We start from the raw sequence: 27,661 nt of genomic DNA on the forward strand, positions 1-27,661 counted from the left end.
GGCGAAATGTGAGAAAACTGAATTAGCTTGAGTCCCACTGTAATGCACTGAAGTGGAGTCTACCTGGTGATGAGGAGAGTATTTATGTTTATTTTTTTAGCAGTTTTTATTTATTTTTTTTTATTAGAACATTTTGTTTATTTTATTATTTGAGAGAGAGCATGCTCGCATGCACGAGTGAGCAGGTGGGGCAGGGGGCAGAGTGCCAAGCAGACTTGGCACTCAGCACAAAGCCCCGACTCAGGGCTCGATCTCACAACCCTGAGATCATGAGCTGAGCAGAAACCGAGAGTCGAATGCTCAACCATCTGAGCCACCCAGGCGTCCCTAGAAGTTTTTATTTTTAAAAACACTCCCAAACCTGTGTTGGACATACCCAGTTTTTGAAAACAAAATCAACTGTTTGAAAATACACAGCATCAGATGTTTTTGTTAGGGGTACAACAAAGGAAGCGTCGAGGGAGTCTCAAGGACGCTGTTCTGAGGCACGCGTGTGGAAGGCAGGGGATGGGGAAGCATGAGCGAGCAGAAGCACAAGCAACACGGTTCCTCATTAGCAGGTTTGAGCCTGTCTGAGATGGCCCCTCAGCATCCCAGCCGGGAGCTGCTCCCTCTTAGAGCCCCAGCCGTCCTCTTGATGAGGGTGGTGTTCGTTTCCCTTATCACGCAGTGCCTCAGTTTTTATCTGAGAGATGGAGTTATGAGTTATAGGAGAAAAGGAGTAAGAAGCACATCAAAGAATTTTCTTGTGGCTTTGGACGAAGGGGCCTTATTGGTTTAGGGTGTTCGCTCTGGGTGTACTGTTTTCATCATGGAGCACCTGGGGTTTGTTTTTCTCTAAAAGATGTAGATAAACTCAAGAGAATTCAGGGGAAGGACAACAAAAATGATGTATGGCTTGGAGAGGAGGAGAATAACAGTCTATAAATATTTGAAAGGTAATATAAAAGAGGGAGAGAGATTATTTACAGCAGTGGGGAGGAGTTTGACAGGGAACACAAGCTTGCATCTAGGAGCAGGGGAAAATTGGGTAGACCCAAAAAGACCATGCATTATAAGGGTGATTAAGCAAAGAAATGTAATTCTTCCATTAGTCCGTGTTGCCAGGAGCCCAAATGGCAGGAAAAAGTGAGGTTTCTGAAACGGAAGATCCATGTATGATTGTGAATAACATCTTCCTAATTCTTCCATGAGAAGGGAGGACACTGCTATTGTTCTTTGGCCTCTGAGTACGTGGTTTAATTCCCAGATCTTTGGCTTTGTGTGTTCAGAGGTGGTAATAACCCTTACAGTACCACTTGCTCTCAATTACTGAGGTCTGGCTCACGCTGGGTGTGGTCTCGCCTTCTTTGTCATTTATATTCTCATTTAATTTCTACAGCAACTCTGTGAAATAGGAGCTGTTTTTCCCCACTTAGAAGGAAACTAAGGTCCAGTAATGTGCTCGGGGTCACATGTGTATTAAGTGATGGGGTCGGGATTCCCACCCAGGTCTGGGATTCACAGCCCAGGCTCGTGCATTTGGTCATGACAGGAGTCTTTTGGGACCCACTGGGGAGCCAGGGTGCTGGGCCAGGTAAACAGTTTGTATCCAGGTGTGTGGTGAATAAAGTAATTGATGTTCAGAACTCCTTTTTCTTCTCTCTGCTTATTTTCTTTTCTTGGGATATGTTTTCTCAGTGTCAGTAAGTGCTGTGTTATTATTTTACATTTTCTCCTTCTATAAATTCAGTTATACATGAGCTTTTAGTCATCTACATAGTTCTACAGTGACCTGTAGCACTTTCACGTGAGGAAGAAAAATTCCATAAGACAGGTGTTACCCTAGATCTCACGTGCTTGTTGTACTGGGGATTCCTAGGCCGTATCCTGTGCTTCCTTTGGCTTTCTGGCTCTGATATTTTGTAGTATCCGGTGTATTGATGATTGCTAAAAAACAAAACAAAACACACAGAATTAACTACTCAGAACAAGGGCGAAGAACTGGGTATTGGGATTTTTCCGGTGATTGCGTGAGGGTGGGAGGGTACAAACCTGCAGCCAGAAGGCCTGTGTTGAATCCAGACTCCAGGTGCTACCGTATTCCCTGGTGTGCAGCTCCTCTCCCCAGGGGGCATCCTAGTTCCTGCTCTCTCAGCCCTCCAGAGTCACTGCAGAGCCCTTGTGGGTAGCAACTGCAAGACTGTACGTAAATTGGTAAATTGGAGGATATTCAGTAAATGACAGCTGCTGTTTAAAGTTAGCGTCATTTATATTAGCCGCTCTTCTCTTAGCTCTGCTTCTGTAAAGTCTCGGAGAATTAGTAAGGGTTGAGACTTTTCGAGGCAGTTGTCATTATTCAAAGAGGGCAGTGTCAGGTTTTTATTGGGGAGAAACAAGTGTCAGAGGAGTTTCATGGACGCTCCCTGTGGAGACTACAACATCGCCCCTGCCCTTTGTTCACGAAGGCCTGAGGTGAAGACCACACCCTATTTCCTCGCCAGATGTCAATGCTGTAGAAACCCAAAATGTGGCTCATGGCCCTGACATTTTTTACAGGACTGTTGCCAGTCCTGTTCGTTGTTCTACAGAGGAAGTACCTTCTCTCTGGAGTTGTGTGCCTTTTTGAAATAAAGAGCTTTTTGATTTCTGTCCCCATGCTGTTCACCCAGTAGTGGTCTCCTGTGAATTTCTCTCTCTGAAATCATCCCTAGATTACTTTTACTGTAAACTGTAATGATTTTGCCCTGGTCATATTTCTCCCAAGGTCTCCTATCTCGGTTACTTGTAAGGCTACTCCTCCCCTCTCATGTTCTCTTTGATCCTTTATAATTGGCTTAAAACTCACCATATTTAATCTGCAGTGACTTTGTTTCTCCTCCCTACTTTTGCTTTTCCAGTCCCTGAGAATTTAATAATCTGTTCTTTATTACTTTCTTGGTTTACTTTTACCTAAGGTGTCATATTTTCTGTCATGCTGTTTAACAGTCTTTTCTCCTTGTCTGCAATGTTGATTTCAGCTGTTAAGGCAGGTCTGAACAATCTGTTTCGGCTTGCAATAAATGAAGCCCTACACCTTCTGTGGAGTTGGTGGGCTTCCGAGTTTCAGGCAGAACTTGAAGGCACCTGCAGGTACATCTGGTAATGTCATGATAAAGTGACCTTTCCTACCTTGGAGATAAGCAGGTGAGCACCCAACTGGTACTGAATGAATGAATGAATGAATGAATGAATTTATTTGAGTTTTGGTGGGTGTTTTTGTTTTTCTTTTTAAGAGAGAATGCGGAGGTGGGCAGAGGGATGGAGAGAATCCCAAGCATGCTCCACCTCAGTGCAGAGCCCAGCATGGGGCTCGACCTCACGACCCTGAGATCATGACATGAGCCACAATCAAGAGACCGACGCTTAACCGATTGAGCCACCCAGGCGCCCCGAATGAATTTGAGTTTTGAGAGCTTTTTCTCATAAGTTGACTTTTGTGGGGCAAATGGCCGGGACTGCTCAGCTCATTTGAAAGAATAGCTCTTACCTCCTCTGTGGCTGATTTCTCGCTGAATCCTTCCTGTGACAGCATCCGGTCCCAGCGCTGCAGTCTCTTCTCAGGAGAGCAGCCTTCCCACTGCTTTCTGGTCTGTGTCTAGTCCAGGATGAAGGAGCACCCCATGGAGCTCGGGGCTGCCTGTTCTGTCGTTTCTTTCCTGGGGCGGGGGGACAACTTAACTCTTAACAACTTGTGTGTTTCTAGGAATGTGTGCTTTTTTTGTCGCTGTTCAGATACTTACCCTTGTCTCATTGTTGAATTCAACAACAACAACAACGTCTTCTCTTGTCAGTCCAGTATTGTGTGTCAGAATAAACCTTGAGAAGCCCAGGTGAGACGGGTAGTTGACTCAGCCACAGGTGACAGCAGGTGCTGCCCGCAGAGTCTGCCGACTCCTTCACCGCACACACAGCTCCCTCTCTGCAGGCCCCTGGGTTAGAGTTCGTGCACCCTTCCCGCCGTGCCACGGGCTCTGCCCCCCAGACATGATCCTAGGGGCTGAGTGTGTTTGTGTGCTGTCAAGCAGCTCTTGATAGTGGAGACCTTTCTGTGAAGCGGAATTTCTGAAAGCATGTTAGGTTTCCCGTGCTCCAGATGTGCAGAAATCCGTACAACACGGGTCACGAGGCGAGGAGGGTAAAGGTGGGGGGGATGTGGCTGTGTCTGTAGGCGTGCGCCGCCGGCCAGTCCCGGAGCTCCCATCCCGCTGTGTCCTAGCCGCCGGATAGCATTCTAGCTGACTCGGGGGAGGGATTTCTTACAGTTAAGATTCGCCTTTCTTTGCTGTTAGGATGTTGATTGATACATAGATACAGATACAGGTGTGGGTATGGATCTGTGTGTGTGTGTGTCCATATGTGTCTGAGTACACACGTCCATATTCCAGGTGGTCAGAGTCTTCAGAGCTTTGCAAATGCTGTCTCTGCCATTATTACTAAAAGCCAGAAGCTTCTGGCTCCAGCCAGAAAGAAGGAAGGAAAGAGCACTGTCACAGTGAAAGTCTCGCGTGGGCGAGGTGACTGGCAGAGCTTGCCTCCTGTGCGTGCCAGGGCCCTTCCTCCCACATTGGGGAGGTGGGTGTTGTCAAAAGTACATCATCTTTCACCTGCCCTCCTGTCCCTGTGGTTAGTGACACATTTGGTGGAGCACCTAGCTGCGAGGAGGTCACGGAGAATCTGGTGACTTGCGTACACACTTGGAGAACAGTGTGGCAGCTGGGTTGGCAGCAGCTGGGAAATGAGGCTGGCGAGCCGTCTCAGGGATGAGTCGGAAGAGCCACAAGTTAGGGGCTTCGGGCCAGTGTGGCGCCTTTGGGCCAGATCACAGCTCTCAGCTGCTGCCCTGGCTGCCCTTCCCCAGTGTGGTGAGATGAGGCTCTGACCAGCCAGCTCTCTGTCTTTGGAATCCGAGAATTCTCTGGATTCTGTTTGATGCGCCGCCGTGCCAGCATTTAAACTGTGAGTGGTCATTTATATGCTTCCCCAGGAAATCGTCCGGCTTGACTCTTTGTCAGGAGCTACAGATGTTTTTTTAAACTCAGCATGTTCATTGGCCATGTCTGCGCAGCTTCCTTTTCCCGTGACGACTTGGCCTGTGGTGAAGTATGGGAGCCTCCGCCTTGTCCACTGCCGGTCGCACACTTGTGCTCAGACTCATCCCTCTTACTTCAGACATCAAAACAAGGGGCAGAATTACAGCGTAGGCCTTCCCTGGTGTCAGGCTCTGTGAAAAGCTCTCAGGCTTCGTTCTCTCTGGTTCACCTGACCTGGCTTTGGTAAAGATGACCGTTGAAAGGGTGGACAAGGGTTTATACTTAGAACTGACTTCTGTTAATTTTAGAGGAGCATCGTTGAAAAGGAAGGAAGGACTGAAGGAAAATAAAGATGGCAAATGCCAACAGGCCGTACATGCAGGAGCTGCTGGTGGGCAGCTTGCGGGCAGTGGCAGCGAGTGGCCACGCAACAGTTGAGCAGTCTCATTTCTAACAGCGCATGCTCTTTTGGACTTTGTTGTGAACTGGAAACGTGCTTAGATGCGCATCTCACACTGTCAGGCTGGCGCTGTGCAGCTGGGCTCCTGAAGGAGGCCATAGTGGGGAAGCTGCAGAAGGGCCAGGGGATGGCCATGCCCCCCAGCACCCATGTCACATGCAGCCAACATCCAGTCCCTTCCGCCCATTCCCTGTTAACACTGAAAAGTGGGATGGCTGTAGAGTGACTCGCTGAGGGGACTGAATGTCAATTCTAGAATTAATATCGTCAGTGCACATGGAATCCCCAAATTCCATTTTCGTCACTGATTGGAACATAGCACCTCTTCCCACTCAAAAAAAACCACTAAATGTGGGACCGTATATATTGAATTTAAGATTTAAAGTTTCACCCTCCCTTACCTCCGCCTTCTCCCAGTAGCAGTCTTTAAAAAGCGTGATACAATTAAATAGCCAAATTCAAAGAAAAGGGAGTATGAAGGGCTGCAGACAATTCTGTTTGGGTTACCAGCTCCCACACAATAGAGACTCCATTATACTTTGTTTTCCTGTTGTTTGAGGGGAGGTAAAACTCCATGGAGGTAGGCAAGGTGCATTGGGAAGAAATCTGAAAGATTGCTGATTCGAGGTAAGTGCGCCTGCAGAAGCTTCTGGTGTTGGCTCCGAAACAGATGCTTGCAAGTGCTAAGGGTCAGAAGAGCTTCTTTCCCAAATTTGGTAAGATGGAGCAGTTAGCTGTAACAGCGTGCAACCCTGGAGGTCACAGACCAGCCTAGGAGAAATAATTATGCATGGTAATGGGCAATTACAGATAATGGGCTTCTGGGGGTGGCAGAAAATACACAGCCCCACAGTCTTGCCTGGAATGAACATTGAAGAGCACATTAACTTTACAGCAAGCTAAAAGTTCAGCCCTGGAACAGCAGCGGTCCCCCCAAATAAATAAAAACCCTGACTTAAGGGAAGCAGCACCATAGTAGCTGTGCTTCTCAAAAGTAGAACTGAATGCTGGAGGCGGTGGGGCTCGGGGAGAGGAAGCAGGGTCAGCTCTTCTCCCCCAGGCTGTATTCATCTCACTAAGTCGAGATGGTTTCAGGCCCGCGGCAGGTACCCAGGGAAGAGGTCATTTGCTTTCCTGGCTCCAGGTTCATGTTTGACGTTTAAAATAGCCCTGTCATGCTTGCCTTGTGGGAGAAACAGATTGTTCCCGCGTTTCCTGATTATGACTTTAGGGAGTGATACCACACCGACTGTACTCAAGGCTACTGTCTGACCTCAGAGAAGGCCAGGCGAGGAGGATTCTGTTCCTTTCCAAGTTCAGGAAGCCTCTGCCAGGTGCAGTCCAGCCCTCCTGCGGTACCCCAAAGATGAGCATTTGGAGCAGGGATTTTTTTTTTTTTTTATAATTCATTTGGTGGCTCTCTTGCTCGATGGCAGAGAAGGGGCCACCACTATGTTGTGACAGTGATCAGAACAATAGCTAACATCTCTCGAGCACTTACCATGCGTCAGAGCCCTCTGCGTCCTCTGTGGTGTATATACCAGCATTATCCCCGCATTACATGGAGACACTGGGGCACGGAACACTAAGTACCTGGATCCAGTGTCGTGGGGCAGATCTGATGGAGCAGTTTGACATGGGAGCAGCTCTCTCACCCGAAAGTTCTGCTGCCTGGCCGTACCGTGCAATGGTTAGTGTCTATTTCGCTGAAAGAAACGTTTCCAGCTTAAGCCCAGAGCCAGAGGTGCCCTGCTGGGACTTTGCTGCTGACTGCTAACTGCAGCTCACTCAGGAAGGGACCCTGGACTCTTCGCTCTGCAGTTGGTCATCCTGGAGAGAGAAGAGCTCACAAGACACAGGTTTTCAAACTTTTCAGTGGCAAGGATCCCTTTACACTTAAAAATCATCAAGGACCTCAAGGAGCTTGTATGTATATGGATTCTGTCTATCCACATTTATTGAATTGAAGCCCAAAACTCCAAAACTGAGAAATTAAAAATATTTTTAATTCCTTTAATAAATTTATCACTTGTTAGCAGAAGTAATATTTTAATGAAAAATATAAGTATATTTTTCTAAAACAAAACTAAGTGAGGAGAGTGGAATTCTTTTGACGTTTTGCAAATCTGTTTTAAATCTGACTTAGTAAGACACGGCTGAGTTCCCATTATCTACTTCTTCAGTCTGTTGTTTTGATTGAAATACATGAAAGTTCAGTTTCACATAGATAAATATTTGGAAAAGGGAGAGAAGTGTTTGAATAGCCTCTTGGGACCCTTGTGCCTATTTTCTGATATTGGATCAAATTTGAAAGGTGATTTGTTTGTTTATTTGTTTATTTTTAAAGATCTTATTTATTTATTTGAAAGAGAGAGAGAGAGAATGAGCAAGAGGGAGAAGGAGAGAGAACCTGAAGCAGACTGTGCGGAGCTCGGCACTCAGTGCAGGGCGGGATCTCGCAACGGCAAGATCATGACTTGAGCAGAAACCAAGAGTCCAGTGCTCAGCCAGCCGAGCCAGCCAGGTGCCCCGGTGATAATTTCTCAAAGATTAGTTGCAGGGTGGAGTCTGCAACTGTGCTAATGAGTTTTTTGTTCTCTGCCTGGTCCCTCTTGCACTTTATTTATTCATTTTAAGATTTATTTATTTTGAGAGAGAGAGAGAGCACATGCACACTTGCAGGTGAGGGGAGGGACAGAGGAAGAGGGACAGGAGAGAGAAAAAATCCCAAGCAGGCTCCCTGCTGAGCGCAGAGCCCAACGCAGGACTCCTTGTCATGACCCCGAGATCATGACCTGCGCAGAAATCAAGTATCAGATGCTCAACTGACTGAGCCACCGAGGCACCTGCCATTATGCACTTTAAATGGACCTTTCACCCCTGCTTTATTTTATAACATCATGCATTGGTCATTTGGAAAATATTAATTCACTGAGTTGTGCAGATCTTCCAAAGGTCCTATTATATCATTGCAAAATATCAGAAAAATCCCATTCGTTAATATCACTACTGATCTTGTCAAAACAGTCTTCAAATTTGGGAAGCTGTCAAGTGTATGGTGGCAGATGTACGTTTCCAGAAATTCTGATTTTTACTTGAAAGCTCGAATTTTGGGCAGTAAATACGGTCGGTTATTTTCCTTGAAGTGACAGGCTCCCTTTGCTCCTTTTCAAGACAATGCCAAGTGCCCAGGCCCCAGCAGCCAGAGCTTGTCATCATTCTTTGGTGTATACAGTGTTCCATAAAGAAGCCCAGTGTGTAGCTCTCCCTTCAGACGTTTGCACGAAGTGCCCTGTTGAAGGAAACCATCGCCCTCTGGTCGCAGCAGAAGTGCTTTATGCCCCCTCCCACTTTGTCACGGGATGTTAAAAAGGTGCAGGCAAAGGTAGAGATTTAATCAGGGTTGTTTTTTTTTTTTTTCTGCTTCATCAAGGGCATCTTAAGCAAGATTGACATAAAAATTTTTAAATTCTTTAATATTTTACAAAGTAAAATACTACAAATGAGGACTGCAGTGAGGAATCCAGTGAGCACTGGTGTGATTTGGTGGGACTGCCTTGATGCCCCCACCACTGCTTCCATGTCACCAGTGCAACTGTCAACGCCATGAGAGAGAGGAGTGACATCCTTACATTACTGTGGAAACCCATTTGACCTCGTGGACCCTTGACAGGGAGCTGTGGGGTGGGGGCTTCTACCACATTTTGGACTTGCTGCAGTCAGATGTAAGAGGTGACTTCTCGGCTTGAAAACGCCAGCCTGTGGAGGGTTTAAAGCTGGGCTCAGACCGCTGGTCCTGGCCACTGCCCCCCCCCCCCCAGGCCAGGTCTGGAATGGGTCCTCTCACCAGAGGCTGCTGTGTGCAGTGGCTGTGGTGTGGCCTGGCCCCAAGGCCTTCTCCCCCCCCCCAACCGCCCCCAGGCCACCCTTGCAGCTAAGGGTGACAGTGGGCTGAGAAGCAGGCTGTTGTGGGGAGGGGTGGGCAGGCCTACTCAGCGATCATTCCTGAAGACCTGAAGCACACTACACGACAGATACCTCACTGAAATGACACCGAACCGGGTAGAGTCCTGAGCTGAGCAAAATCTGTGTGAAACAATACGATGGGGGTATAATTGGGTTTTTATGTCTTCACGTTTACTTAAGTGTCCATACCCAAACTTCCCATCACCACCTGAGACCTGCAGGAACAAAGACAAACACCTGTGATCTCATTTTTATTTTTTTCAGTAATTTTTAAAATTTAAATTCTAGTTAGTTAACATACAGCGCACTATGGGTTTCCGGAGTCGATTTCAGCGATTCCTCACTTCCGTACGACACCCAGTGCTCATCACAACGCGTGCCCTCTTTTAGGACCCATCATGCACCCCGCCCATCTCTTACCCACCTTCCTCTGCGGTCTTATTTTTAAAAGAAAGTTATGAAAGAATCTAGATCCCAAATGTAAAGGCTGCTGGCCAGGAGCAAACTTGCAAAGGGACACCCCTGTGCCCAGCGCCCTTTGCAGCCAAGCGGAAGAGCCTGATGAAGCCTCTGCGTTTGAAGTTGTCTGGGCACAGTCCAGAGCACACTGTTCTGTGGAAACACAGATCTGTGTTCACAGTCTGTCACAAATGCTCCTAACTTAAAGTGTTCCCAAGGGATACGAAAAGTGGTGATGGGATTCCCTGTAAGGTGTCTTTCGGAACAGAGCACTGGACATTCCTCCTCTCTTCCCCGTCCCCTCCCAAACCCTGGCCTGGCCGCTGGCCTGTTTGTGGCACTGCTGCTGTCCAGTCCGCTGGCTGTGTCCACAGAGTGGCATGCTGTCTCTGGCGTCTTGCCAATGATAGGGAATTCTGAGCTGGCCAAAAGAGAGAGAACTTTTGCGGCCATGAGATTAGGTTTTCATGGTCATGAGACGTTTTCTAGCAAAGTCAGAGAAATGGCATATTCTCCATATCTCCCTTTGCAGGCCAGTAGTTTTCCTGGGTGGCCCCGGGGAGTTCTGACGCACACACGGAGGGGATGTGAAAGGGGGAACGTGCAGGGAGAGCAGGGAAGGGAGAGCAGAAACCCGGGAATAGGAATGCAGGAGATGCGTGCACGTGTGGGAAGGAAGGGTTGCGCGATGTCAGCTGCTCTCTGGGAACACACGGTGAAGCCTGCACTGTGGGTGCCAGTCCTCAGATCCAGTTATGATTTCACCTTGGAGGAGAGTCTGAACTCCATCCTTCTATGGTGGCAACACTGTCATTCTCCTTCTGCCGTGGGAGGGGGGCAAATATAGATATATGTGTGTGCATTCATTTTATGTATATATATGTGTATGTGTGTATACACACACACACACACACACACACACACACACACACACACATCTTTTTTTGAAAGACTCTTGTATGGAAACCTATTGTGATCCCTTGATTTCTCTTTGGTGCTCTTTGTCACCACAGAGAGAAGCTCCTTGAGGGCAGGGATTGACTGACCAGCACTTGAGCTTGTAGCCAGGGCATGGGGGTGCAGGTGCACCCAGCTCTGGGGGTCCCAAACAGACCAGCTTTGACCACTTGCTGCTGTCCAAAATCTTAAGACAGAGAGAGGAGTAGAAGAGACACAAGAAAGGAATTTATTTTAGTGAGCCCAGCACCGGGAAGACAGCAGACAAATGTCTCAAAGACTGTCTCTAAAGTACTGAGGATACTTCCAGGGTTATATAAGGAAAATACGGGGCGACGGTGGATGGGTCGGTGAAGGTGGGCAGTGAAGGTCAAGTCGAGCATTGTCTTGTGGTCAGTCCTGCAGGGTCTTGCTGGCTCAGGCAGTCCTTGTTCTTTGAGGGGGCAGTTTTAGTTCCCATCCCAGGAACGCTTTGCCCACAGGGTCTTTTGCCTGAGTTAAGAGGTCAGCTAGAAAGAGGAGCTTAATGAGAAAGTTTGAGGTCAAGAGGTCATTGAAGCCCAAGTTCAGGGATTGCTGCACACAATGGATGTGTTACTCCCAGGGCTTTTCAGTGGCCCCAGGGCGGCCTGTTTCAAATTGTGGCCAGCTGCCTTGGAAGGCCTGTATTTGCTTTTCTGTCTTCATATTTTCTCCATTTCCCCCTAGTTCCTGCTTGGTTTCTTTGATGTGGTCGTGCTCAACAATCAGTATCTTCCTCCCTCTCTCTGTCTCTCCCTCTCACTGTCTCTCCCTCCTTCTGTCTCTTCCACCCTCTGTCTCTACCTCCCTGTGTCTCTCCCTCTCTTGGTCTCGCCCTCTCTTGGTCTCGGCCTCTCTCTCTCTCTCTCTCCCCAGCTCCCTTTGCATCCCACATTGATATTTTACACACCTTTGAACCAGACCTGCTCCTGGCTTGAAACACCAACTTCAGATTCATTTGGTTTTGAAAAGCCTTCACCCTAAGAACACTGAACTTGGCACATTCCTCCGGGACCAGATTACACTTAGAAAAAAACCCTTGGGAAAAGGAGAAATTGGCTCAAACACATTCCCTGCTTTGTGTACAAGAGTGATGTGAGCGAGCCAGCAGCAGCAGAACGTGTACTTGGAAGGTTGGACTTCATCTCGCCCTCCCTTCGCACAGTTTTGGTGTATTCCCACAGCCTTGGCCAGGCTCTCCTTCTGCGTGTTTGTCTCAGACTGTCCCCTGTGAGTCCTGCAGCGGCAAAGACTGCAGCCTTTGTGCCCTGAGGTCCCAGACAGGTTGCCTTGTGCACAGTAAGTTTCTTGTGTTGATCATGAATTGTGTCTCCGCCAGGGGAAGGTGCCAGTGGACGTGATGGTCCCTTGTTCATCATCACAGACACCAGTTAGGGAGCAGTAGGCGCACTGCCCCCTCCGTGATCAGGCCTCCTGCTGCGCCGGCTCTGCTTTCTCTCTGAAAACCGACCCGTTCCCGTGTCATGGTGGCAAGCTCATCTTGGAATTCTGTGCCTGTTTAGAGGCTCCGGGGTCAGCTCACGGGACGTCTGTTCTCCCTTTGTCTCTCTCCAGGTTCTCCTCCTTTTGAGGGAGGAGTCCTGAAGCGTCTCTCTGGGTTTCTCCGTTATTCCTAAGTCTAGGAAATGCCAGGAGCTGTTAATCTGGACATAGGGGGTTGCCCTGCAGAGAAGAAAGCTGCTGAGGAAGGCTTCTTGTCCCAGGGAGGCACCCCTGTCATCCTTCCAGTTCCCTGACAGGTCATCATTGAACACAGTCTTATTAACACCTTAATTTTCCTTAAAAAAATAAAAAGGAATAGAGAAAATTACTTACATTTTTTCTGTATCTTGCTAATACTCGGTACAACATGTTAGGTAGGTAATTTTGAGATCTCAGACTTAGCAGTGAACAATTTCGCCTGGTGAGTAACTCTTAAAACCAGAAGCTAAGTAGGACAGAGACCATGCAAGCCATGGGATCACAAGGAAAAAAACCTGCTATTTGTAAATTAACTGTTCACCTGAGATCACTGTGAATCCTAAATAGTCTTATTGTTTGTAAACTGTTAATTCTGGTTTTCCGTATGATCTTTCATATAGGAAACTGGGGTTTGGTTTTGTCATTGAAAAGGGAGTCTGACTCTTGGTTTGAGTGTAAAGGACTCAAAGTGCAACAACTCTGGGAATCTTGACACTAGAGAAGAGTGGGGAAGAAAGCCTTCACATACTTAAAATGAATTACTAGTTAACTACTATTAATATGCCACGGGCCTGGAGACCAGCATATAACACTGCAAGATCGATACGGGTGTTTATCATGTGTGAGTATTGATCTCTCATGAAGGAGTGAATCATATTTCACGCTGCATATGTTAGTGCAAAAAAAAGTAGCAGAGGGATTGGGAAGCCTTATCAAAGCACTGGATGTGTGGAGGTAAATGTACTGAGCCACAAATAAGAACATTGGAACAAAAAGGGACCAAGTCTGTAGGCAATATCTCCTCACGTCTTTGTCAGATGAATGCCAGTGGTCATTTTTCCAGATACATGCTCCTCTAGTTCCTTCTTGCTTTCTTAGTTATTGAATCCAGCCCTGCTGACCTTTTTTCCTCCCTAGCACAAATTAATACTTCATTCTTCATTGTGACTTTGTTCTTCCATTGGCATCTTGGCAGAGGACCTAGAGGTTGATAATTTTTACAAGGGACCACTGGTTAAGAAAGCTACCACGGTCTCTTGGGAAAGCACAAGCTGTTGTGTTTTCTATTATTACTAATATCATTTTTTTTAAAGATTTTATTTATTTATTTGACAGAGCACAAATAGGCGGAGTGGCAGGGAGAGGGAGAAGGAGAAGCAGGCTCTCTGCTGATCAGGAAGCCCTATGTGGCGCTCGATCCCAGGACTCTGGGATCATGACCTGAGCCGAAGGCAGCCACTTAACTGACTGAGCCACCCAGGCGCCCCACTAATACCATTTTTAAGTCATCTTGGCCTGTGTTTATTCTAGAAAAATAAACAGTGAGATCCAGCATAAGAATTTTCAGCAAACTCATTAAGCTGTGTCCCCTGTCTTTGTGCTCTGTTATCCTGGCTGTGCAGTTAAAATGTTCCTGTCACAGTGCGTTTCAGGCATGGGGGTGGGCGGGAGGAATTCATGGCGTTTAGCTCAGGTTGGTAGAGCCAGCTGTCAATATTTACTTTTTTTCCCCTATGACTCAGAAAAGGGTCCTAGGAATAGCCTATTAAGAGTTTGTACATGGGGAACCACTTTTTGAATATATACATACATATAGATTTCAAATTGTGTGTGGTTAGTTTATATAGTTTGTGGTTTATGAGTTGTAAATCTACCTTTGGGGTTATTGCCAACTGGTAGTGACAGTTGGCCCAACTGACCAGCTTTGGCGACATCCTAGCGTTCAAGAGAACATCTCTAGTTACTCTTTTGGGATTAGGCTGGAGCAGAGGATGGAGAGGTGGCAGGTCGTAAAGGGTATCCAGTTTTTCCCACGGCAGGGACACGGGTAAACATCTAAAATACCTTCCTAAATGTTTGTGAGATTGTATATGAATGTCCCACCAAAGCTTGTGACTGAGTGGTTAAGAATATGTCATTCATGATATATCAAATAAGGGGCTTAGTATCTAAAATCTATAAAGAACTTACCAACTCAACACCCAAAAAACAAAAAATCCGGTCAGGAAATGGGCAGAAGACATGAACAGACATTTCTCCAAAGAAGACATACAAATGGCCAATAGACACATGAAGAAATGCTCAACATCTCTCAGCATCAGGGAAATACAAATCAAAACCACAATGAGATACCACCTCTCACCAGTCAGAGTGGCTAAATGAACAACTCAGGAAACAACAGATGTTGGCGAGGATGCAGAGAAAGGGGAACCCTCTTACACTGTTGGTGGGAATGCAAACTGGTGCAGCCACTCTGGAACACAGTATGGAGGGTCCTCAGAAAGTTAAAAATAAAACTACCCTATGACCCAGCCACTGCACTACTAGATATTTACTCAAAGGATACAAACGTAGTGATTCGAAGGGGCACCTGCACCTCAATTTTTATAGCAGCAATGTTCACAATAGCCAAACTGGAAAGAGCCAGGATGTCCATCGACAGATGAATGGATAAAGAAGATGTGGTATATGTCATCAAATAGAATGAAATCTTGTCATTTGCAATGATGTGGATGGAACTAGAGGGTATCACGCAAAGCGAAGTAAGTCATCAGAGGAAGACATACTCTATGATTTCACTCATGTGGAATTCAAGAAACAAAACAGATGAATATAGGGGAAGGGAAGGAAAAATAAAATAAGATAAAAACAGAGAGGAAGGCAAACCCTAAGAGACTCTTAACTATAGGAAACAAACTAAGGATTTCTGGAGGGGAGGTGGAGGGATAGGGTAGCTTGGGTGATGGGCATTAAGGAGGGCACCTGATGTAATGAGCACTGGGTGTTATACACAACTGCTAAATCACTAAATTCTACCCCTGAAACTAATAATACACTGTATGTTAACTAACCTTAATTTAAATAAGAAAATTTAAAACACATGTGTCATTCATTCCTTCTCTGATTTAAATATCCGTATAATTTTTCATTTTTGCAAAATTTATATTGCTAATGTAATCAGGAAAACAATGAAGACATGACATTAAGCACAAAAGAATTAGCTACTGAAAACAACCTGTTATGCCATGAGATTGGTGTTTAAAATAAAAAGTAGGGGAGTTCAGGAGGAGAGAATGGGCATGTGCCTTCTCTGGATGCGGTGTAGGATAACAAAATTGGAATTTCTCATCTCATCAGCTGGGAAGAGGAGAGAGGAAAGGAAAGAAAAGAAATATAATAAAACAGTGGCTTGACAGAACATTGGCAAGAGCTTAAGGCGGGTGGATTTTGTGTTCTTTCAGAGAAAAGAGACTTTACCACTGACTTTAAAATGAGATTGTAAAAATACCTTCCAGAGCTTGCACCTTTTTTATGTTTTCTTTTTCTGTTTCACATTCAGCCAGTGGACACTCTGAGCACCTGCTCTGGGCCATGTGTTGCCTGTTTGAGGAATTTCTGTCCACTGGTTTCCGCTTACATATGCTCAACCCTTCTCTGGTTTTTTTTAACCACTGGTTTAAAAATGAGATAACATCTTATTACTCCTTGGAGCTTCTATGTCTTCCTCACATTTATTTTGATGCCTGGCTACTTGGAAAACCATTACGCATGGATCCCTTCTGTAAATATGGACCACCGTGTGTCCCGCACTGTGCTAGGTACGGGGATGCATAAGTGAGCCCGGAGGCTTGCTGCCTGCTTGCTGGGCCAACATTCTGGCACAGAGAAGGCTCTTGGCTGTCCTCATCTGGTCTATTCCTCATTGCTTACTTGTTCCTCGATCTCTTGCAAGCCTCCGCTCCTTCTACTGTGCAAAAACCACAACACCCTGAAGACCTAGTCCTCGGTTGGTCTTTTCCAGAACTGATTTGCTTGATCTCTTAGCAGCAGTTGACAAGGCGTACTGGCCCCTCCAGGATCCACATCAACTTTGGCCTGTGTGACATTGTGTTCTCTCCTCTGTTCTCCCGGTTCCACCCCTGCCTGCCTTCTCTTCTCCCAGAACACATTCTGTAACAACTCCCTCCTCCTCTCCTCAGAGGCAGCCAGCACCTCCTGGTCTCCTGGATCTCCACTGTCAGCCTCTCTGCCAGGCAGAGCATACCACCTCCCTCTCCCCTACCACACCAGGCTTCTCCCTCTCCCCAGACAGCCCCTCCAGTTCTGCTAAGTTGTCTCCCCACCCCTGGCACAGGCCCCTTCCTTCTGTTTGAAGACTTGAGGTCTCTTCCCTTTGCTTGTCCTAGGATTGCCATTAGGTAAACCACTCGGGAACATACATCTGACCATCTGCTCCTGGCTCAGAAATCTTCTGAGGTCCTGCCACATCCTGGAGGGCCCAGAGGGCTGGGTGGGGGCTTCCCCACCCCTTGCTCCAGCTCCACCTCACCTTCCCTTTCCCGCCACCCAGTTCTTCAACCCCACTACCCTGTCCAGCACTCCCAAACCCTCCCACTTTCCCGGTCCCATTCCTTTGTCCTTACTGTCCTCCTCTCAGCACTCTTGTTCTTATTTCCACCTCTTTCTGCTCCTCCATTATAGTGCAGCTGGAATGTAGTTTTTTCCCATGAAGATCTCTGTAGTCCTTTCTAGGCTGCAAGTCATCTTTCGAGCCTTTGGATTTCCATAACTGTTTGTGGGTCCTCCTGTGTGATAATCCTTGCTGCTATTTGTAAGCCCATCACATGCTTCACTCTAGACTGTAGACTCCCTAGGGAGGGGCATTCTGACACCTTGCAGCCATGTCAGGCACGTGGACCCCCTCTTTGAACATTGTTTAATGGATGTCCATTGGAGAAGTGACTTAGAAGTCTGCTTGTTTACTGGGACCGACACAGTTTAAAATCTAGACCCAGGGTTGAGAAACTACAGCCTTTAGGCTGCTTCGCCCCACACTGACTGCGCTTCTGAATAAAGTTTTATTGCTACACAACCACTCAGCAACCTGGACGTCCTGCAGGTGAATGGCTCACAAAGTCTGAAATAGTTACTAACTGACCTTTTACAGAAGAAGTTTGTCTACCCCTGGTGTATACCATTGTCCAGACTCCTGAAGGATACAGTATCAGCTGTGGAAGGAAGTGAAGGAAACAATGTTTGCTTAAACTCTTAGCCTTTGACATATCTTCAGGATTACCACAGTTAGGGCACTGGGATTTTTCTATTTAAAGTGAAATACAATTAATTTTGTTGTAAAAATGGTGTGGATAGCCAAGTTAATTAGATTTGATCTCTAATTTCTTAACATTAGGATAGGATTATCTGGGTGGAGGTTAGGCCTGGTGAAACTTCATGTTACTAAATGTTTTTGAATTCTCAGTAAAAAAAAAAAAAAAAAAAAAAGCTAACCAGCAAGGGTTGGCCAGCCATGTTACTAGTTTGGCCAGCCTTGGAGGCCTGTCCTTTTTTTCAGCCCTAGGAGGAAGCAGCATGTTCCAGAGCCTTGCTCTGCCCCTTTGCAGATTAGGAAGGCCATAGGTCCCCAGGGTTTTGAGCGTAAGTTTTGTAGACCCCCACATTAATACATGTGGTCTTTTTTTCTTTTCTTTCTAGAGGGACGCATGGTCATCCAGGATATTCCTGCTGTCACCAGCAGAGGGCACGTGGAGAACACACCTGACCTGGTGTCTGACTCCACCTACTACAGCAGCTTTTACCAGCCGTCTCTCTTCCCTTATTACAACAATCTGTACAACTACCCGCAGTACTCCATGGCCTTGGCTGCTGATTCCTCTTCTGGGGACGTGGGAAGCCCCCTCGGGGGGTCCCCGGTGAAGAACAGCCTTCGGAGCCTCCCAGCACCTTATGTGCCTGGGCAGACAGGAAACCAGTGGCAGGTAAGACGTTACCCAGAGCGACTGGATATGTCGAGAGCACACATATATACACACATGACCAGCTCAGCACACGTGTGTGAACGTTATGCCAAAGGCTTAAAAAGGTGTTCACTCTTCCATGATGTCATGTGACCCCAGAGGTTGGCTACAGGGATTGTAAAGGAGGATGCATGTATTCTTTTGCATTTTGAAATTTTACTTTTCTCATTTTTCACTATCGTTTTGCATAAAGACCCAGTTGGCCGGAGTCAGACTCAAAAGGGGCTCACCTCCTCCAGGCTCATCCCCACTTTCTTTGAGCAGATTAGAACATGCTGGGTGCAGCCTTCTGGCTGGCAGTAATGTTTGTGATGAATTTGCACCCTGGAAGGGTGAAGTGTTATCATCTGTATGTTTGTGTGGAAGCAAGGTAAGAAAAGGAATGAGGTCACTGTCATTCTGGGCCAAATTGGGGTTTTTTTTTAAGCTGGAAATGAAGGTTATTGTTCATACTCTTAGTGTACAACCAGGAACTTTTAAATTAACATCTGGGGTAAAACAAAGCATTTTGCATTGTCAGGGAAGGAGTGTTGTTCTAGAGTTGTTATCCTCCCTCAGCTTTAACCATTTCGATCCTGGAGTATGTGAGTGGCAGATGGAGGTGCGGAAAGTGTTCCAGGCTGGGTCCCCACGCTGTGGGAGTGCGTACACACCAGTGCTGACACCACCGCCAAGCCCCTCCTACTGTCAGATGTAACGATTCTGAGAGAATTGTTCGTATTTTGGGTACATTTACCATGCTCAGGTTTTGTTAGCTGGGCTTTGATTCCATCCCAATGGGACAGACATATTTGGGAGTTTAGGGCAAATCTTTGACCTTCTTATGCCCACCTTTTAAAAAAAATGTGAGTTGAAATTATCCTTCAAGCAATTCTATTCCATTTTGAATTTTTTAGATGTGGGGAAGTTCTTAATGTTCACGCTACCCCACTTTTTGGATTCTCTCACTACCCTTCGGGATCAGACTTCTTCAGCCCATTAGGAAGAGGGCTGGGCTTTAATACACTGTCCACTTTAATCCACTGGGCTACACATTTTCATAAGTTTTCCACACATTTTATTTTTAGAATCATACTTAAAAAAGATTTTAAGCATATGGGTGTTAGAAGTCAGAATAATATGAGTGTAGAGGAAATGCAAGGTTTTATGGATCTTCCACCTGGACCCCTACAAGCCTCTCAGAGTGCCAGCTGGGGGCAGGTTTTAGGTTGACTTCTATCAGGGACTCCCCCCCCTGAAAGGAGAAAGAAGTATCTTGTAATTCTGGGGAAAAAAAAAAAAACAAAAAACCAGCACATCCTGTAGATTCCCAGGGACTACTGTTGAAGTCTCCTGGTTTTCTGGCTACTTCCAGGCTTTAAGGATAAAGTAGGAAGGTGAACCTGTTGGCTTATGAGAAAAAGGGTCAGAAAAAACATTTTAAGTGTTTGCTGAGAGAAAGCCAGTGAGCTCATGATCAGCTGTACAGCAAAGTCAAGCATCTCCTTCTACCTTGTCAGACTCTTTGAGCAGACATATGATGGCAGCTGGCATATGATGCTTGACACACTTATGTTTCTTCTTACTCTACCTGGAAAACCTGAGAAGGGCATGGCAGATGTCTTGGATTTCCTTGGAGGTCTCTCACCAAGTCCTTCTCAGGGACTCTCTCAGCCATCCTCCTTGCCTGGTCTTGGAGAGATGTCTCAGGTGCTGTGTGCAAGGAGAGAGTCCCCTGAGGGTCAGTTCCTGCACCCTGGCTAGCAAAGATGGAAGGAAGAATCTTGCCCAAACTTTCTTAGTCCTGTGGGGACAGGCAGCTTTGATGCTGTTCGTGTTTTCTCTAGCACCACCACTTATGGAGGGAGGTGTCCCTGGTTAGCCGCCCAGGAGAGATGCCAAGACATCATTTAACATGTGAGTTTGTTTTCCCAGGAGGCTGGGCTTAAGACTTTTTCTTTCTTAGCTGGTCACTGTTGGCAATCCATTCTTATATAACAAGTTATTTTGCAGAAGTAGATTTTCTCTGCTACTTTAGTTGATGCCCATTCCTGTTAGTAAGTAATAGCACCAGCTAGCATTTGATGAGAGTGAGTCTTCCTTGTAGCCCCAGTAACTAGATAGTGTTGTGTCCTCTTTAGAGGGGAGGACATTGAGACTCAGAGGGCTGACTTAGCCAAGGTCACACAGCCACCAGACAGGAGAGCTGGAGTTCTGGCTCCACAGTGTTTCCTAGCACTGGTTATCATTGGGTCTGCTATAAACTCGGGGCCATGGGAACCACCATCAATTAATATGAACACTAAAGCCGCCCTCTTTCGTTCTTTAGGGCTTAGAATTTCTGCCTAAGTGCTTTACTTTTCATTGGGGATCTTCTTGGAACCTTCTTCTGATTTTCTCTTTCTTCGTTTGTGGAGGTTGGAATTAGGCAGAAACTTCTAGAATGGTGCTGATGTGTGGTTACTTTAGATGGCTGAGAATGGGGCCTCTGAAGCTTTCCTGAAAATGCCGTCTCGGCCATCTGTGTTTAAAATATGCTGAATTCCCTGCGATCTGAAAGTTGCTTTTGGCATCTGCATACAACTTTCCTGTGAACGTGATTGTCAGTAAAGCATATTTAGGCACACCTGCAATGTGTCTGTAACCTAGAAATTGATCCTAACAGTTGAGACGAAGGGACTTGACCATATGACTTCTCTATCCTTTCTAAGTCTGCCGCTGTAGGAGTCTGGATTAGCCTTATAACGGATACAAACAAGAGCTTGACTTATAACCTCCTTGTTATGCCCACAAAAAGTAGTTCTCTTGGAAATAAACTCCTTAACATTAAAAATGCAAGAGCCTACATAGGTACAAGCCGTCAGCTTGCAAAATGGCAGGGGACCATCAGTTCAGTGATGATCAGAGCTGCAGTGGGTCCTATTCAATTCCAGTTCACAGCATCGTGCTGCAGAGGAAACTGAGGTCTGGAGCTGAAGGGATTCCCTCAGCACTCACAGCCAGTTGATGGCAGAGGCCAGACTAAAAACTAGGTTTGTTGGATTAGAGGAGTGTAGAGTCTGGTGCTGGAAGATCCATATTCATTTCTAATTTGTGATTCAACTGTTCTTGAAGCTTTGAGCAAAATACAAAATAGCCTTGGCATCTCTGTGTTTTGATCTGTTCGTGGGCAGAGTCCCATGTCACAGAATTGTTGCCTGGATACGCAGCAGCAGAGCCCCTGTAGGGAGGTGATTCCCGCATGTGAGGCCTGTAGTACGCCAGGGGCTGTGCTGGTGTTAACCGCAGTGATGTTTTTTCATTAAGCATTATTTTTTTACAGTCTCTCTAATTTTCAGCCTTCTGTTCATACGTATTTTAGTTAGTTATCTCAGATCCCCTCTGTAACAAGATACAGTATATGTAAGGCACATTTTAGTTATTATTAAAAGACTGACATGTGAGTAGGGGCCAAGTATGAATGTAGGTGGAATAATTTTTATCAGGCTTGGGAAAGAAAGAATGTGCTCCACTTAAATAAAAAACTGAAAGCATAGACAAAGATTGTAATGATGCAACATAGGTTTAAGATGTGTCTGTTATAGAGGGGCGCCTGGGTAGCGCAGTCGTTAAAGCGTCTGCCTTCGGCTCAGGGCGTGATCCCGGCGTACCGGGATGGAGTCCCACATCGGGCTCTGCTATGAGCCTGCTTCTTCCTCTCCCACTCCCCCTGCTGTGTTCCCTCTCTCGCTGGCTGTCTCTCTGTCACATAAATAAATAAAATCTTTAAAAAAAAAAAAAAAAAGATGTGTCTGTTATAGAGTATTATTAATTAAATAGTGAACACCTACAAATAATACTTACAACTAGTTAGTGTTATCGCTATGAATAAGGAATTGGATGACTCACTTCTTAAACCAAGTTATTAGGGCAGGAGTGTAGGGAACAGCCATCTGAGCTCTGGCCCCACTGTGTGGGGAAGCTGCCCTGGCTCTGTTCTTTGGGCTGTGACTTGCGCCCTCCTAGTGGAAGCTTCCCTTGGGGGAGGGCAGCATGGGGGCGCTCCCTTGCTTGTGGTCATGTGTTTCATCTCCTTGGTGGAAGGTGTTCCACATCTGCGTCCGGAGAGCCCTGTGCTAGCCTCTTCTGACTGCATCTTCTCTCGGTCAGACCCTGGCTCCGCCTGAATGGCCCGAATCTTCAGCAGCATCTCCTCCATCTAGTGTCTTGACTCTTCTGCTAGGAACTGACTTCCTTCCTCGCTGCTTGCCAGAGCGAGCCACCGTTCTGTTCGTTAGCCCCCTCCCCTTGCTGCTCGGTGTATCAGTATGTGTGACTCCTAGAAGAAAACAACAGAAGCACAAATCGTCATAATTTTTTTTAAAGCTAGTCTTCTAAGAGATCAGTAGGGAGGGCATTGAATTATTTGCAGAAAGAAACCATTGACTTTTTATTGTTAAGGCGAGGTTTCCGGTAAGTGTCCCTATAAAATCAAGCAAGCCACAAATAAGTATTGAGCCCCTACTAAGTGCAAAACCTAACAGAAATAGAACAGTGTACTAGGTCAGCATCCCAGCATCTTAGGACGCTTTCGTGTTAATGCCCTGTATGCTGAGAGCTGCTGTACTCGCTTTGGGTCTGCCTCCAGCCTCTGGAGATTTGTGGCCCAATCACAGATTCCTGTCCTGTTGTGAAACAGGAATAACATTTGTGACACTGGAACAGACTCACGATGAATGGCTGGTTCCACTGACCAGCAGCTCAATTTCACTTCTGCATTTAATTGCCTGCAAAAGCTGTTTATTGCCTTGTGCACTCCTCCACGGCAACATTATCTCTTAAATAAACATGTTGTACCAGGTTGACAAGGGAGAGGTGCATATCAAGTAGCAGAAATAAATACGGAGGACTCAGAGTTGTACCTGGGGTCTCCTTTCAGTCCCACTGGCAGGGGACCTCTGGATTGCTTTTCAGAAGCTGGGGCCACCAGATGTGTAGACTCCCGGGTAGACTCCCATTCGGACCACAGTTCGGGTGTGGTCAAAGTGGCAACACAGGTGATCTCGTTCCTTCTGGTGGACATTCTGGGCTCAGTCTGAAGTGTCTTAGGATAAGGGTGTCCATTTCTGATGATGCACCTCACTTGGATACTTGGATGTGTTCGTTTATTAGATCAGCATGCACGGAGGTCCTGCTGCGTGTTAGGGATCTGCCACTGAGCCAAACAGACAAAAACGTGAGAAGCAGATCTTGGGGGGAAGGCTGCTATTCTCACCTGGACAAAGAGATGGGAAGTGGGGGGGGGGCATCTAAGTAGTCCTGGGTTTGAAACTGAGCTACAGGCAGGAAGGAAAGAAAATTTTGGCATTTGGGGCTTGGAGCACAGAGAAGGTGAGCATTCCTGGGGTGGCCCTCTTAGCACCTTCCATGAGTGGGGGGCCAAGGGGCCAGGCAGGGCCTTACAGAAGCCCCTGTCCTTTGATATTCTGAGTCCTACGACAAGCAGCCTGATGGAGCCGTTTTCACACTGCCCCCCTTTTTCATTAGTATTGCTCAGCCTCAGAACAACCTGTTAGCTAAAAAGAGTGAGAGGAAGTGACTGGGGGGGGGGCAGCAGCGGCCCCTTCCCTTCTGTAACCTGGAAGTCCCACAGGAGGGCCCAGGGTGGGGCGGGGGGTGCAGGTAGCTAAAACCTGGCTCTTGTTCCCAGGGAACAAGAAGGAGACTTGAGATGCATCTTGTGTTTGCCTCAGACCACCAAGCTGTACTGTCAGGGACCCCAGGATGATGTGCCTGTGGCCACTTCAGATTCCTGGATAAGTCTGAGCTGAGAAAGTTGAAGTGATCTGTGGAATGCAGCTGGTTACAGGGCAGCCAGGCCCCAGCCCTGGGCCCTCTACCCACGGTCAGGGGCTCTCTCCACAAACAGTCTTGGGATCACCGGGGCTGCCTGGCTCTAAACTATCGCCACGCCGGCAGGTAAAAGCCGAGGCTTGTCCTTTTAGAACAAGCTGGGTATTGGCCACTATCTGTTGTGGATGGACGCTAACTGCCTCTTTTCTCAAGAAAGAATAAATGACAAAGTTTGCCAGCAGACACAAGAAGAGTTTATGAGAACCGATCCCATTTAAAATATTTCAAGCAGTTTCTTCCTTTAGGAAAACGTAATTAAAATAGATGGAGTGTTTGCTTTGGGCTGTTAGTGCTAACAACCTGTATTTGGTTTCTTAAAGGGGAATTAGATATAAGTATGTTGACTGAACGTGTTACAGGTTCTGTTGAGATGATGGGGTATATTTATTTTGTATCTGGCCACATCCGTGAACTCTATAATTCTAATAATTTTCTAGTTGCTTATTTTGGGGTATCTAGGTTAGACACAGAAAAATGTTGGTACTGCCATTTTCCCCCCAAAACCCCCAGTTCTCATATATGTTCTTGGTGCATTATTCATTGTCGATACTGCAGTGGATGTTGGTGTCATCTTACTTAACTCGGAATGTGTCTAGTGATTCACTGTCTTCATGAGGGTTGTTCTTACCTGTGCTGGTTTTTTACAGAGAAATGAGAAAATAAGGACAAGGGAGTTTTTTGTAGAGCTCAATTACTTAATTCAAAAAATTACTTTTAGGGGTGCCTGGCTGGCTCAGCCGGTAGAGCTGCAACTCTTGATCTTGGGGTCATGAGTTCAAGTCCCACGCAGGGTATAGAGCTTAGTTTAAAAAAAATTTTTTTAATTTTTTTTATTGATACTGTGCCCTTCCAACATTTTGTGAAAATAAAATGATCCTTTTAGGTGGGAGGATTTCTTTTTGTGTAAATGCCCTCACTCAGCAGCACTATCCCTGCTCCACCCTGTCTCTTTCCCTTCTTCGTCTTACTAGCCTGCAGTCCAGAGACAGTCTGGAAATCTCTGTGTCAGTCACTGTCACCATGACAACAGCAGAGTTCCCTGGGTCTTCATCTGTTGCTTTTAGTGATTGTGTCCACTTAACGCCCAGCTTAACTCTTGGCAGGCAGGGTGCTTTGGTCTTTTTCTTCCTTTTTATGGCAGCCCAGCATTTTGTGGGACTCCTTCCCGTGTACCCCAAGTAGGCCCTGCTGTCTGGTTCAGTGAAGACTCAGGACTAGAGGGCCAGTCTCGGAGAATCTTCTGTTTAAGGAAACACGAAAGTCCCCACAGACCTCAGAAAGTTTAAAGCCAGTGAAAGGAAGGTGTGCAGCTTCTCCCAAGTTCAGGGCCTCATTGCCTCTTCTGTGAAGTTTCCCTTCAGTGGCCTGTCAGATCCTAGCCGCATTTGTACCTTTTTGACGCTTACTTCCTCATGAGGTCCTTCTCTTTGAAGGAAAAATAATACCTCCAGTCCTCTGGGGCCTTCACGACACACTCCTGCTCCTGCAGGGGGCAGACTTCTGCTGGCCATGGGCACAGAGGGCCACTGAACTCTGTGGCCCGGAGGAGTGCAGCCTCTCATCTGTCCCCTTGTCTGGTTTCAGACGACTACAAGTGATGGTCATGACGGCCATCATCTGGCGTTTATTACGTCCTTCTTGAGGACTTGTGGTTTCGTCTCACAGATTATGAAGACTTCGTGGCAGCGAGAGGGTTTGTGGGTAGGAATCAGCACCACTGGGGGGCTCTGGGCCTGGAACAGAGCTGAGGGAGTAGGTGGGCATTTTGGAAGCTGAACCCAGACAGGTGACGAGAGGTGGGCTGAGGAATCTGTCTTAACGGCCGCAGGGCACAGGGCTTTGTGCAGAGTATTTCAGTGGAAAACGTGAAGATGACAGAAGATGGCAGAAGCGGCCTCTGGAAACCTGGCCCTGGGGTCAGGCGGTACTGACGGAGGGCATCCAGGGCATCCTGGGCATCCTGCACTTCCTGAGGGGCTGTTTCTCGGCCTGCCTAGAGTGGTCCAGTAGCGCCCAGGCAGTCCAGGTGGAAGCTACCTCAGGCTTTTAGGAACCTAAAAGACTCTTGTACATGCAGGTTCTTGTCTGTTGTAACACAAGTTCAGTGTGATCTGGACTAAGTTGGAAAACCCTGCAAAGGGCTCGTGTCCCCCGGGGACTGCTCGGTATTCAATCAGAGGCAGAAAGAAATACATTATCAGTCTGTTGCGAGATTGTTACACAACCTGATCTCTGACACAATAGCATCAGGTTAGTAAATAATACAGTCATTTGGGGATTCTGTAATCTGCTTGAAAACCAGATAATTAGATCACAGTTCTTGAAAGCTTTCAGATTTGATTTGGTTGGGCTGGTGGCCAAAATCTTATCTGTTTATGTTTGCCCTTTTAGCTTACATTTTTTCCTAAGCAGATGTGAATGTGACACAAAATTAGTTGCTTTTCAGAGTGTTTAAGTACATGGCTGGGTGAGGCTCAAATTTCTTGGGAGCCCATTTTGTATGGCTTGCTAAGTGTCCCTCATTAATTGAATAAAGACCAAAATCAAGGGAATGCATAGGAGAGGCTGGTTGGCCTTATTTTTAAAAAACTATATGAGGAATATGACAATAGAAAGGTTAAAAGAACAGGGTTACGAAAAATCTCCAGGGTGCCTGGTTGGCCGGCTCAGTCAGTAGAATATGTGACTCTTGATCTCGAGGTTGTAAGTTTGAGCCCCATGTTGGGTGTAGAGATTACTTAAAAGTAAAATCTTAATAAAAAAAAAAAAAAACTATCAAAAAATCTCCACCATATTACAGACAAAGCATGTATAAGAAATTCATTCGGGGCGCCTGGGTGGCATAGCGGTTAAAGCGTCTGCCTTCGGCTCAGGGCGTGATCCCGGCGTTATGGGATCGAGCCCCACATCAGGCTCCTCTGCTATGAGCCTGCTTCTTCCTCTCCCACTCCCCTGCTGTGTTCCCTCTCTCGCTGGCTGTCTCTATCTCTGTCGAATAAATCAATAAAATCTTTAAAAAAAAAAAAAAGAAATTCATTCACATGTTCGTCATGACCATTCATTGAGTCCCAGCTCTGCCCCCGGCACTGTGCTAGCCTCGCAGGGAAATGCATGACAGGAGAATCAAAGGACACATGGAATTCTCTGATCACTGCTGTGGTGGAGTCTGGAGCTCTCCTGGGGAGGGCTGTGATGCCCTGTGAAGACGTGGTCCCTGCTCAGTGGTGTGCAGGAGGCAGGGCGAGGCCAGGATCTCAACACCGCTATTGTTGAGAATTGCCATTGGATGGTGACAATTCAAAGCAGAATGACTTGAATGAGTTTTATTACCTTTTTTTTTTTTTTTTTTTAAGATTTAA

General features: G+C 46.6%; 1 protein-coding gene across 1 annotated transcript in view; it reads left to right on the top strand.

Moving 5' to 3' along the window:
- DMRT1 (doublesex and mab-3 related transcription factor 1) overlaps positions 1 to 27,661 on the top strand; it is a 101,158-nt gene that overhangs the window by 20,383 nt on the left and 53,114 nt on the right. Inside the window, exon 3 of the mRNA XM_040620287.1 lies at positions 18,109 to 18,392. Coding sequence (XP_040476221.1) covers positions 18,109 to 18,392 — 284 coding nt within the window. The remainder of the gene's footprint in view (positions 1 to 18,108; positions 18,393 to 27,661) is intronic.

The sequence above is a fragment of the Ursus maritimus genome, unplaced genomic scaffold (assembly GCF_017311325.1).
Source record: "Ursus maritimus isolate PB19 unplaced genomic scaffold, ASM1731132v1 scaffold_34, whole genome shotgun sequence".
Classification (NCBI taxonomy): domain Eukaryota; kingdom Metazoa; phylum Chordata; class Mammalia; order Carnivora; family Ursidae; genus Ursus; species Ursus maritimus.